The following is a 13,570-nucleotide window of genomic DNA, read 5'->3' as shown; positions in this document are numbered from 1 at the left end:
GAAGAACATGTCACTGACTGCATCTTGAGCTGGCAGCAGAATACCGCCGGTGCAGCACTCCTTCTTTTGTGGTGATTCTGGGTGGCTGGATGAGTCATGTGAAGAGGGAGGACTGAAACTAGTGGTAGAAGGTGCTGATCGCCAACCCGCCCACCCAAGCTGGGCCCCTCCATGGCTTTGGCTGAGGTTCTCAAGGCAGCCAGTTTTGTCATTCTAATTCTAGCCTGCCCTTTGCAAAGATATTAATGGACATTGGTTCCTATGTGTATGGGAAAGACAGATCAAAAGAGATGGACAGGGTGGCATCAGGAAAATCTCCTGCGTCTTGGAGAAACTGGTGTTAAGACTCATAGCCAGAGCTGTGTGAACTGTTATAGACCAACTGACAATTTTATGGGGCCAATTAATCCGAGATTGCTCATGGTGACATGTCGTATTTTCCTTGTTTTCCTCTGAGCAACTGCTCTGGTGAACCTATCATATCTTCTGTGTATATACAGAGGGTAGACTTTGTTCCTACTAGCAGCTATAATAAGGGAACAACCATGGAAAAAATGTTGGGTTGGGACCTCAGCGGGGGAAGTAGCATGAATCCTGTCCTATTAATTCCCAGAATGGCTGATTTTACCATACATGTCTGGCCCCATACATGTCGGTGGAGCATTGTTGGTTTATGGTGAGAACCAGCTCTGAGACCAGTGATGCTAAATCATGTCAGCTTTGTGTGGGTTTTGGTGGAATGAAGGAGCTTTACTTGAAAGGGGGGATTCGGCTTCACTGCAAACTTGATCTGTTTAAAATTTTAATCTTGGACCTCTGCAGCGTTTGACCAGCTAAAAATGTGACAACTAAAGCAAGCATGCCTGACAAAGCACTCACCACATATCGCTCTAAGCTACTCAAGGCAGAGAAGATGCGTGGCCTCTTGTAACAGAACAGGCCTGGGGTACTCCCTGCCACCACCTCTCCATTCAGTTGGTGATATTTTTGCCGTACTTAATGTTTTACAAAAGCCTTCTCCATCCTGATGCCCTCCAGGTGTTTTCTGTCATCCATGCATGTCAGAATGGTTAGATCCTGCCGAGGGTCTCTTCCCAAATAAATAGGATGTAGGATCACAATCTTGGCCATATGTTCTAGCTCCCCAGAATAACTGCACTGTTTTGAGGGCCTTCGGACTGCTGCACTGTCAGATCAAAGGCTCACACTGGCAAGGAAATATTGCCCTCCCTCTGGCTATTTGCCTTCTGTGGTGATTTTTTTCTTTCACGCATATCCCCTCCGTATGTATGCATGTCAGGAATGATTGTGGCAGGGACTGATCCTCACACTGGTATGCCTGTGCACTGACGTGCCCTGTGGGAGCAGGGACCTTATTCAGCAGTCTCCATGCTACTCTGCTAGCGGAACACCCCGGCCAGCGCGAGACTACGCGCACATCGCCTCGGAATGCACTCGTCTTCTAATTTTATGAATGACTCTATTCATTCGGCCCCTCCCACCTTTCCAAAGTCCCTCCCCTGGAATGTTTGGAATTGCGCCACCGTTGCTATTGGCCGACAAGGAGGTTCCTATTGGCTCCCAGCCCGGAAGGTGGGAGGGGCTCCGTGGAAATATAAATACAGAAACAGCGTAGTTGCTTTGTAGGTACTGAAAATTGCGTGTAGCGGGGTGTGCGCGTGTCCTGGGAGCGTAGAGAGGCGAGGAATCCTGGGGATAATTTCGCAGGAACCCTAATTTATCCCGATCTCCCCGAGAGTTCGCTTCCCGGTCATTTTAAAAATCCCGCTTGGTCATTTTGTCCCCTTTTCTGGCCGTCTTTTCTCATCAAACAGCAATGCGGCTGGCTGTCCTGCCCAGCGCTACTTTCCTGCTGTGTATCTCTCTGGTGAGTAGTCTTTGGCCAGCTCTTTCGCCTCCACTTCGGTAAGTGAATTGAGTGTACGGCGCTGCTGACAAGGAGAGTCTGCAGCGACCAGCCACGAATCCGCTGCAGAAATTATTACGGGTTTGATCACATCCTCGAGGAGGTCTTTTCCTGAGCTCCGGATTTCAGCTTCTTAGTCGGATTGCCCCCTGTGTGGACGCTCTCGGCCAGGAGATCTAGCGGACCCTGATCTTTCCAGAGCAAACGCGCGCTTCCTTCATTTACCTGCATCCAGGCTGAGTGCCGAATGCCGAATGCCAGGTCCCTCTTTGACCCTTTCTGAATGCTGCGGGAGACCACAGCGGTTCTCTTCGCGGTTTTGAATCCGGTCAAATCTCAATGCCCGTCTAAATCCGGCGGAGTTATTCTATAGCTGGCGAGAACAGGAATAGAACAAGTAAGCCGCTCACCGCATGCAAGCTAGTGAGGTTTTCTTTTCCGACACTTTGGACCCGGTGCTTCTGTGGCGGTCGCTTTGATCGTGCCAAGACTTTATTGCTGAGGTTTATTTGGGACGGAGGGGACGGGCGGTGTTATGTGCGGAGGGGGACGCTGAATGCTGGGACTCCGTGGCACGCAGCGCCATCTAGGAAACTATTTTGGCGTCGCCTATTTAAGAGAAAAGGCAGCGAGGCGAAGTCTGTCACCCCGAATAGACTACGAGGGCGGAGAGGGGTGTAAAAGGGGAGGGGCGCGGTGGTGCAGCTCTTTTTTAACCCTGCGAGCGACGCGCACAGCTGTTTTCTCGGAGGGCTGCTGAAAGGTGGCCGGTTCTGTCTCTCGCGGTCTCTGCAGGTGTCCTGCCGCTGCCCTGCCACATGCCGTTGCCCCGCCGGGCCGCCTCGCTGCCCCCCCCGGCATCAGCACGGTGCTGGACGAGTGCGGCTGCTGCCAAGTCTGCGCCCGGCAACTCTACGAAGACTGTGACGCGCTGTCGCCCTGCGACCCGCACAAGGGCCTGGAGTGCAATTTGGGGGCCGATCCCTTGGCCAGCCGGGGCATCTGTTGGGGTAAGAGACGCAGCAGAGAAACGGAGAGGGGGCGGCAGCGGCCCACTCGCATCTTGGGCGCACGCATGGTGCAGATGGCGCTTCTGGTCTTGCAGTGTGGGCGGAAGCCTTGGCAGGCTGTCTGGAGCCGTCCGTGAGCTCCCTTTGTGAGCTAATGCAATGCATCGGTCTGGGATGGGGAGTGTGTGGTCCTCCAGGTGTTACTGGACTGCCCCTGCCAGCAGCCCTCACTATTGGCTATATTGGCCAGGGCTCATGGAACTTGCTATCCAGCTTCAACTGGAGGGCCATACCTTCCCCATCTTTTATTACATTAACCGCTGCCTTTTTTTCCTCGTAAAGAACCTAGGGTGGCTTACACTGTCTTCCTCCTCTCCACTGTATCCTCACAGCAACCCTCCCTGTTAGGGAGCTTAGACTGAGAGTCTAACTGGTCCAGAGTCAGCCACATGAATGAGTCCCAGTCCCAGCACCCTGATCAATTCTTCACACTGGCCCTCACCAACAATAGTCATGATTCAGTACACCCTCTTTAAACCAGTGTTATTTGGAACAATACATTACGTGTCTACTGCTGAAAATGGTTTTTGCTGCATGATCTTGTTCATGGTGGTGATCTGTTGCAGGGTTTCTTTGTTTGGGGGCCGTTCAGACTTTGTGCTGTGTTCAGCTACATCATTATCAACAACACCAAAACACTACCATGATCCAGTACCGAGTGCGTTAGGTGCTGTGCAGGTGCTGATGCCATTGTCCCCTGGGTGATGGACTCACACTGGCAACAGCACTTGCTACCTTCAGCTGGAGAGTTGGCTTCCACTGGAGCCTAGTTCTGTAACCAGGAGGGCTACAGAGAGTTGGCTCCCACCTGCTCATTCTCCCGTGCACCTGTGGCTGTGATCAGGAAAGATGTGTTGACGTTCTCATTATACTTTAGCAGTCAGACCAGGAGCAACTGTCTCCCATGCCCCCGTGGCACTTTTCAGGGGTGAAGTCAGGGGAGCTATGAAGCGGCCATCAGGTGAAACCGAGGCTGAGGGCAGATGGGGCAAACTCACTGGCTGGGTTTGCGTGATGTGCTAAGCGACAGGGCTATGGCCTAGTGTGTCCACTGAACCGCATGCTTTCTGGGGGGTGGCCCATAAGTCACTCTGGCTTGTTTTAGGGTTAGACGGCTTCTTTGTTGTCCGGCCTCAGATGACACAACAAGCCATAGTCCAGCCAAAACATAAAGAAATTAGGAGGGTGAGTACCCGGAGGAGGGCTTTCTCAGCGGTGGCACCCAATCTATGGAACGCGCTCCCCAGAGAGGTCCGCCTGGCGCCGTCGTTATTTGTTTTTTCGGCGCCAGGCGAAGACCTTTTTATTTAAGTGTCATTTTAATTGTTAACAGCATTTGCTTATTTATCTGGCCAGGGCGACTTCTTTTATATTGTTATTTATTTTATATTGTTATTTTTGTATTATATTATGTTGTGAGCCGCCCCGAGGCTTTGGCGAATGGGGCGGCATAGAAATGTTTTAATAAATAAATAATAAAATAAAATAAAATAAAGCCAGCTTGGGCAAGAGTGGCAAGAAGTGTTTGCCCTCCTGGACAAAGGGCTCTGGGCAGCAGCTGCTGTTCACTCCCCTTCCCCATGTTCCTGGCTCTGCTGCATGAGGCACAGGACAAAGACAGGGGAAGGGGCTACTCAGCTGTGCTCCCTCTCAAGGCTGAATCTCACCCACCACCACTATGTGGACAGGTAAGAGCAAGCCGCTCCAGCGGAAGGCGAGTGCAGCAGCTTGGCACCCGCATTCCTGCTTCCCCACACCCCACCGCTACTTGCAGCAGTGCCAGGGAGCAGGATAACGGGGCCAGGGATGCAGGTGCATATGCCTCCTGTCTCTACTGCTGGCCAGGGCAATTGATCTCCCGGGGATACCCGGGGGAAGCCACTTCTCTCCCCACCGCATGGCAGCTTGATCACCTGGGCAGGAGGGTGGGGCCGGAAAGCAGACAAAGGTGCTGCAAGGTCCTCTGCGGTACCAGCGGGAGAACTGAGTGGGGAGAGGGTGCCTCAGGACCCTCTCTGAGCCCACTGCAGTTACCCTGGGATCATCCAGTGCCTCCCACTATGTCTTAGTCAGCCTCCTCCAGAGGTGCTAATAACTGAGGAATCCATCACAACACCACCATGAGGAGAGTAATTGCTATTGTCTAGGCTTCCCTGCCTTAGTGCCTTCCAGAACTGCTAGACTACAGCTCCCATTACGGGAGATCTTATGCATCCTTCCCCCTGCCTCTGCCCCACCTCCCGATTTCCACATGCCTGTGGATTGCAGACTCTTCTCCCAAACCCCCAGATTTATACCATGTCACCCTTAGTTTTCCATTGATTATAATGGGCTCCACCAAGTCAACGCCCTCCAGATGTGCTGCAGCTCCCATTATGGGTAATCCATGTGCATGTGGGAACCGAGGGAGGGGAGGGAAAAGGATCCATGAGACCTCTGAGTCCGAGGGGCAGTAATGGGACTTCAAATTGTGGCTCCGTTTGATTGGGTCTCTGCCCCCACTCCACTCGCAGGCATGCCATGCATTTTGCCAGACCAGCCACTCCCCGTCTTTCAGTAGGGCAGAAAACCAAATTGCAGAATCAGAGGAGCAGCAGCTCCTGGGCAGAGCAGATGAAATGTCTTCACAGCTGTTTTGCAGAGAAAGCTGCCCTTTTCTCACGAATGTGTGTAGGATTCAAACCCCAGAACCCACTCGCTTCTTAAAATATTGCAGATCTCGGCTGATGTGGAATGCTTCCCATCCCATGTCTCCATATATGCAATGATCACTGGGCGACCTGATGCCTCTCACACATTCTGGATGACGACTGTCATGGTCAGGGATGATAGGAATTGTGTCTCAAAAAACCAGGTTGTCTATCGCTGTTCTACATTGCTGCTCCCTCCTTGCATGGGGTGCAGCTGAAAACAGCACTCTTCCCCTGAGACCTCATTTTGTGAAGTGAGGCTACCTCAGACCTCTATAGAATTGGGTCAACCAGGGTCTTTGTACCTGGGATCACCTCTTCCCCTGTGGGTGAGTCCTGTGCCCTGCCGGGAAATGGGACAAGGAAGGTCAGGAGCAGGTGCTCACCAGAGAGCCAGTGAAAACATGCAGAAGAGCTTGCAGGAGAGGGAAGTGAAGGCCACATCTCTATAGGCCAGGATACGACCAGCCACACTGGATCTCCACACAAGACTCCTCAGTTCCAGGCCAGCCTCAGGCTGCTGCAACTTGATCCCAAGCCCTGTGAACTCTTCACATCCTGTTTTTCACACTGGCTATTTAAAGCTCAAAACACTCCTCTTGTTGACATGTTTCCTCAAAACCCAGTTCTGCAGAGAAGCACTAATGCCTCTCAGTCTAATGCTGGTACCCTAAGCCTGCTCTGCCTTTTACTTCTGCACGCTTTCACCAGCTCATCGCATTGGAAGGGTCATGGAGTCCAAGACCCTGCTCAGCACGGGAATCCAGTTTAAAGCATTTCGGACAGAGACCTGTCCAGTCTCTGCTTGAGCACCTCCAGTGAGAGATAGTCTACACACTTTCTATACAGTTAGTCCCCTTGTCTGACCAAGCAGACAGTGAAGAATCTTTTCCTGAAGCAAAACTAACATTTGTTCTCTGGTGTTTTTGAGCATGTTCAGAAAATGTGGATGACTTCCACGAGTCCCATAATCCCCAGCCACTGGCCATGCTGGCCTGGGCTTGCAGCAGTTGTCATCCACATCATCTGGGAGGCCTCAGGTTGCCTGTGCAGTATGCCTGGAGTTGCTTTGTGCCCAGAACTCCTCCATGATGCAGTGTCATGTTTCAAAATGACCCAGAAGCTTCTAGTTGAGTCCCCTCCTGTAGTGATAGGGTTGAATAGATGCACAGCAGGCTTTCTTAATCTGGTGCTACCCAGATGTTTTGGGCTGCAGCTCCCATCAGCCTCTGCCAGCAGGGCCACTGCTCAGGAATGTTGGGAGTTGCAGTCCAAAACCTCTGGAGTGCACCTCATTGGGGAAGGTTGATAGTGTAGTATTGGCCTTTAAAAAATCTGACCCCTAAAACAGAATAACTCTCATCCTTTTTGCCTCCTCAGCAAAGCAAGAAGGTCGGACCTGTGAATACAACGGCCAGATCTACCAGAATGGGGAGAATTTCCAGCCCAGCTGCAAACATCAATGCACTTGCATTGATGGGGCCGTGGGTTGCCAGCCACTCTGCCCGATGGAGCTGCCCTTGGCCTCGCTGGGCTGCCCCAGCCCACGGCTCCTTAAGGTGCCCGGTCAGTGCTGCAAGAAGTTCGTGTGCCGCAAAGGACCCAAGACATACGGAGAGGTCAGCCTGGGGTACCACACCAATGAAGAAACCACTGGCAACGAGCTCATTTATGTGGGCAAAGGTGGACACTGGAAAAACCTGCCAGGTGAGTGGTCTGAGAGGAAGATGATGCAAACCTGTCGTGGCAGCAGGAGAGGATGCGTTTGATTCAGGCTGGATCTTCCTGGGCTGCTTGATGAAGAGACTTGCCACATTCCATGGGAAAAGTTATGTCTTGCCTTGGAGAGCATGTGTGCACATCCCTGTAAATTTGGAGACGAGCCCTACGGTAGGGAATGTGTGTGCGGGTTCATAACTTTAAGTGGTTCGGAATCCTGAAGATGGATAGTCCAAAGGCTTTGCCTAAATAATGTTTGTAGGGTTTCTTTTTTAGGTAGGGTAGCATTCTCTTAAATGGAAAGACCAAACAGTTACTTGAAGCATAACTCTATACATCTTTAGACAAAAGGGAGTCCTGCAACTCTCAGCATTTCCCATGCTCTCCTGGTGGCCATGAACTGGAATCCTGACATTCTCCCACTCCCATGCATGAATCTATTCATTTTTATTACACCTGATGTTTTGGGTTTTATGTCATTGTCTCTTGATGTGGTGTTGTTTAGAAATAATAATAATAATGCTTAATCATACTGGTGAATGCCTTGGCATCCTTACCTCCTGCTACCTGCTTCTCATTTATTTATTTATTTATCAATTTATATCCTGCCTTTTTCCTGCAAAGGGCTCAAGGCAGCTTACATCATTCTCCTCCGCCATCTTATCCCCACAACAACAACCCTGTGAGGTAGGTTGGGTTGAGAGTCTGTGACTGGCCCAAAGCCACCCAGTTGGCTCCATGGCTGAGTGGGGACTCGAACCCAGATCCTCTGAGTCCCAGTCCCAGGCTCTTAACCACCACAGCACAGAGCATGCTGGAAAGCTTGTGCTTTGGCCAGAAGAGCGGAAAAGATGAGAATGGCTTTGCTGCAAGGGCAGGCATGAGCAGCTAGCCCTTGTGCTGGAAGCTGCATCTGAGCAGGCTGGGCACCCAACAAAAAGAGGGGTAAAAGTGGGAGTAGCCCTTTGCCCTTTCAGGATCTAAATCTGTTGCTCCTGTGGGGCATGAAATGTGATCCTTCCCTTGCATTTGCTTTCCCTCTCAGCTGCTATTTCTGCTAGGCTCAATTGTGGCTGGAAGGGAGGGTGCCAAAAGCATTCTGCCCCTGTGGGGCGGGGGGGGGGGTGCCCTCCTGGCAGCATTTCTGTTGTCTTGCTCTCATGCAACTGGAGGGGAAGGTGCTGCTCCTGCATCTTGCCTGGTGGCAGCTGGGAAAAGGGTGGACACGGACGTCCCCTTCCCACAGAAGGTGGGGTTTGCACTGAGGAGGTCAGCTGGGGTCACGGGGAGCGGGTGGGCTCCTCCGTTGCCAGAGTGTCAGGCACGCTGATGCCAGTGTCCGCGCCCCTGGCCGCTGCATGTCCACGCTGTTTCTTCCACTTCTGTTTCCTCTCCTACAACCTTCTCTTCCAAATTGCCTCCCAAATGCATGGATTTGCCTTCGCCTTTTCCCACAGTGATCATGTTGAGGAGTGTGGCTGCCACAGCAGCAGGTCTGTGAACAGGAATTGCCCAGGGCAGGCATCCCGAGTTCAGCACTTTTTATGAGTGTGGGCAGCTCCAGGTCCCTGGGAAGCCCCTGGGCAGAGCATGAGCTGCCTTCTGCCAGACAAGAACCCCCTTTCAGCAATGTGCTTCATAATCTATTTTTAACTCCCTTCTCAGCCTCATTGTTTTCTCCACTGTGTGTGTGGCTGCCGGCAGTGCGCAGATGTGGGCGTTGCTTATCTGTAGGGCCATAAACTCACGGGGCTTTCCTTCTCTCCCCAGCCTGGAGGCCACTTTTCCAGAGTCCTGTGGCCAAACAGCAGCACAAATGCTTGGCTCAGACCACGGACTGGTCGCCATGCTCAAAGAGCTGCGGTTTTGGCATCTCGACGCGCGTCTCCAGTGACAACCCCCAGTGCAAACTGATCAAGGAGACCCAGCTGTGTCAGATCAGGCCCTGTGGGCAGCCTGACTTTACCAAGCTCAAGGTGAGTTTGGAAAGGGGGCAAGAAGGCAGCAGGGGCACCGGAGGGGTGAGATGGGAAGGCAGCACTGCTGATGCTTATGTCCACTTACGCTTAAGCCTTCAAACGTCCAGAATGGTGGGTTTTCTCCTGTAAAGAACTAGATAGTCTAACAGGAAGGACAAGTTCCAAGGCTATTTGTCGATGACATTTGTATGCCACTTAAATATATGAAAATCTCTAAGTGGTTCATACAGACATTGAAGATGCATTTAAAATACCATTAAAACCATGAAAACAATTTCAAACATATAGGGAAATATATGAGCAGTAAAAATGGGATAGCATTTGAAGACTATGAAATATTCTGCCCTGGGTTTGTGCATGGGGAAATCTTGGGCTAAGGCAGGTGTCCGTGCCCGATAGTGGATGGAAGGGGATTGGCGGGAATGTTTCTGATTGAACGCCAAGATGTTTATCACATTGAGCTGCTCCTGCTAGAGTGTTATTTGACTTTCTCCAGCCTGGCACCTCCTACTACGTGTGTTGGACTATAGCTACCATCAGCCCAAGCCAGCCAGCTGGAGTGATGGAAGTTTTAGTTTAACCCATCTGGCAGGGAGTGCCAGGCTGGGGAAGCCGGGTCCAATCAACAGCTTTCCTGCAGCATTTCCCCAGCGCCCACCCCAGGGGTGGCAGGCAGTTGGTGTGGTGCTAAATGCTGTTTCTCCTCCTTTTAGAAGGGCAAGAAGTGCCTGAGGACACACAAAGTGCAGGAGCCCGTGCGATTCAGCTATGCCGGCTGCAAGAGCCCGCGGCGTTACCAGCCCAGTCACTGCGGGGCCTGCCTGGACGGCCGCTGCTGTGTGCCCTTGCGCACACGCACTCTGAGCGTGCCCTTCCATTGCCCGGACGGGAGCTCCTTCTCAAAGAACGTCATGATGATCCACACTTGCCGGTGTGGCCCGGCTTATTGCCCGCTGCTCGGCGAAGCTGCCATGGGCCCCCAGTACCAGCTGAACGGGGACATTCACCAGTTCCTGGAGTGACCGCGTCCTGCAGTGCCCCCTGCTGGTGGCGTATGAGCCAAGTCAAGCTCTCAAATGACTTTGGATCACCCTCGTGGTCTTGAGGTCCTTCCGCTTGATCTAGGGAGCCAGGACATGCCAGACCTGCTCCGCTTCCGTGAATGCCAGTCTGACTAAAACTTTGAAAGCAGTGTGGATTTTGGAGGCATGCCAATTCCTCAGCATTTGGGGAATGCGCCATGCTGTGCTGGGAGCCTGGATATCCCAGCTGTTTGAGGAACAGTTCTCATGACACTGGGTTTAGTCTCTCCATGTAGGCCCAGGCTGGAACTGGGCTTTTGGCAACTTATGGAGACTCCAACAAAGAAATTGCCTCATTGCTACGCACCTTCCTTTTAGGGCTTCGGTTTCTATGCTTTTGGCCATAACGCAGAAATCTTGGCGCCAGGCACTAGATAGAGATAGCTGCAGGTCCTCTGGTCCTAGTTGCCAGATCCCTAGAAGGACGATGCTCTGACATCCTTCAGGTTTCATGCTTGGAAACAGCAAAAAGTGACACAAAGCAGCTGCACTGCATCCAAACTAGAGTAAGGGCTCAGGAACGTCATTTGTAGAAGGAATGTCATTGCTGTTTAGAGTGGGATCCAGCAACCTGACCTCAGGAGAGCCCCATGAGTGGAAGGGCTGAAACTGCTGGGTACTAATTTGGTTTTTACCTTGTGAATTTTCTGAGGGAGAGCACTCCCCAAAGGTTGATTGGAACCTGCTTCCTCATAACTGTGTGGTTTGCCTCTGGGAGGGTATCAGGCGGGGGAAGGCTTACACAAAGTGTTGGACTGCCATTCCTAACATCTCCACTTGCCTGGGAATGATGGGCATTACAGTCCAACACACCTGGTGAGCTCTAGGTAGGGGAAGGCTGACCTGTGCCTCTAGTTCATCCTTTTTGCTCCACAGTCTGAAGAGTGCCTTCCGTCAGTCTGTCCCCTTTTAATCAACCAGCTTGCCCTGCCTCCTGCTCACAGCTCTCTCTGGTGGTGAGCTGCACCTGGAGACACCCATTTGCAGAATTGGAAAGGATGGGAAAGTCTGCGTGAAGGCAAGAGCACAGCATGCTGCCTGTTCAGCTCCTTTCCCTGTGCTGTGATGGTGTCTCCGTTCACCCTACTTAGAGTTGTTAAACCTTCTTTTATTCTTAGCAGGAGTGGAACTGGGGGCTAAATTAAAAACAGAAGGAAAAACCAGAGCACATATCCACACTGTGGCTTAAACACACAAGCAAAACACTGAGAAAGTTAAAGGTAGTTGAAAGAGGGATTGTTATTTACAATATATATGTTCATCCCACATTGGTTTGTGGTAAAATAAGTTGGAAAAGTTTGCTGTACTATCTCAAGTTCCGATTGTCCAGGGCTGACAATTGCAGAAAAGGAGCAATGCATTTCTCAGACCATGTTCATCTTCTTGAAAGCAATGTTCTGGCTCCAGCTTACTGCAAGCTGGTTGCAGGAACTGTGGCATGTGAAAGGAAACCTCTGCCTGGGCAAGAGACACTTTACTCCCCAGCAAATCAGTCACAACATCACTGAGCCAAGGAGTGTCCCCACTGCAATCACTAAAGCACTTTTAAAATTTCTTCCTGTTTGCCACATGTTCCTGGAGAGTAGCAAAAGGAATGGTCCAAAGAACAAGATGCTGTCTTGGAAAGGATCCGAAGCTGTTAGTCATCCTTGTGAGTTTGGGAAAACCTGTATTTATGGGAGCAGCAAAGTAATTTTTGCCTTGAAGAAGGAGAATTTATTCTATGTACTCCCCACCCCCCTTTGCATAAAAGAAAGCTTCAATGCCAGATTGGAGTGAAGGCTATTTAGCTTCATAATGAAGCCCCTCCATGCTTTGCATTGTTTAAACAGAGCTTTGATTCCACGCTTCCCAGCTTGGATCTTTACTATCGCTAGAGTAAATAGTGAAATGTTTTATCACTTTTGTTCAGTGTTTTATGTCTCTTTTCTGCCTCTCCAGAGGTTTTCAGGAGGGGTAGGGGATCAAGGTGCCATCCTTCCAACAGTTGATGTACACAGCGGGGTTGATGCAATCTGACCTGCCTGAGATGGGCGGTGGGGAGACAAATGCTAGGATTGCAAAGTCTTCTGCCACTTTTGATGCATAGGACCATCGTCTCTATGAAAATGCTGTCAAACATAACCATAGTCTTAGCAGCTAACTTACTTACCTTGATGTGGAAAAGATGCGCTACTGCATCCGTTAATTGTTTTGAATTCAACATTATTTCTCCCAACTCTCTAAGAGAACTGGGTTGTGCAAAATCAGGGGCCAACCTTTGTTGAGATACGCACTACTTCAAAATACAGTATATGTTGATCCTTAAGGCTGAAGTTTCTGTCTCAGTTAAGACTGTGCTCCATTTCTTCAGACTTAGGCCCACTGAACCCAGTAGAACTTACTCCTGAAGAATTATGCACAGGGCTTTGTCAGATATTGATAAGCACAGGTATACAATGATCATCCCAATCTGATGTTTAAGAGCTGCTTGTGCCGAGTTCCTGAGCTTCTTCTGTTTCCATACCAAGTAGTGTGGTACCCACAAAGTTAAGAGGACTCATACATTGAGGTCCAATGTCAAACAGTAAATTGGGACAAGTGGTGTTCCATGAATGACTGGTTAGGCCCATGGCTGTTTGGCATTTCCATCCAGTCGTATTCAAATACTGTAGAGTAGGGGTACATAACCCCCATGTGGCCCTTGCTTGTTTCCAGTGCTGCTCACAGAACTGGTGGAAGCCCACCCTCCATTTCCTGGGACCCAGAAGATCAGCTGGAGTGTTTACTAGGACAGGGATCTTGCTGGAGATCAGTGGTGAACAGGAATGGGCAGAGCGTCTTCTAGCCTCCCAACCATCCTGCATCTAAGATGGATATTTTTCCACCAGTTAACAGTGGTGGCAAAAGTATAAACTCGGTGCAGTTGCTGGGTGAGGGGAGACAGAAAAGCCTCCACCAGCTCCCAGGAATCTCTAGCTCTCCACTTGCAGTGAATGGTGTTAAGCTCTCCATTCTTGCATGAGGAGATGTGTGGTGTGGGTCTCTGGAAGACTGTGGGTGCATGCATGTGTAATCTCCATGGCCTCTCCCAACTCAAACACACATGAAACCAAGCTTTTGA

General features: G+C 50.8%; 1 protein-coding gene across 1 annotated transcript; it reads left to right on the top strand.

Moving 5' to 3' along the window:
* The first annotated feature begins 1,769 nt into the window (after nt 1–1,769).
* LOC123035617 (CCN family member 1-like) lies at nt 1,770–12,368 on the top strand. Its single transcript, XM_044454014.1, is given in 6 exon segments — nt 1,770–1,888; nt 2,723–2,776; nt 2,778–2,937; nt 7,068–7,394; nt 9,177–9,382; nt 10,099–12,368. Coding segments are annotated over 6 exon segments (1,107 nt in total). The 5' UTR covers nt 1,770–1,837; the 3' UTR covers nt 10,408–12,368.
* The last annotated feature ends 1,202 nt before the right edge of the window (nt 12,369–13,570 follow it).

Source organism: Varanus komodoensis, unplaced genomic scaffold (assembly GCF_004798865.1).
Source record: "Varanus komodoensis strain SLA01 unplaced genomic scaffold, ASM479886v1 scaffold7_1, whole genome shotgun sequence".
Taxonomy (NCBI): Eukaryota; Metazoa; Chordata; class Lepidosauria; order Squamata; family Varanidae; genus Varanus; species Varanus komodoensis.
The sequence above is the reverse complement of the archived record's forward strand: the minus strand, read 5'-3'. Positions and strand labels throughout refer to the sequence as shown.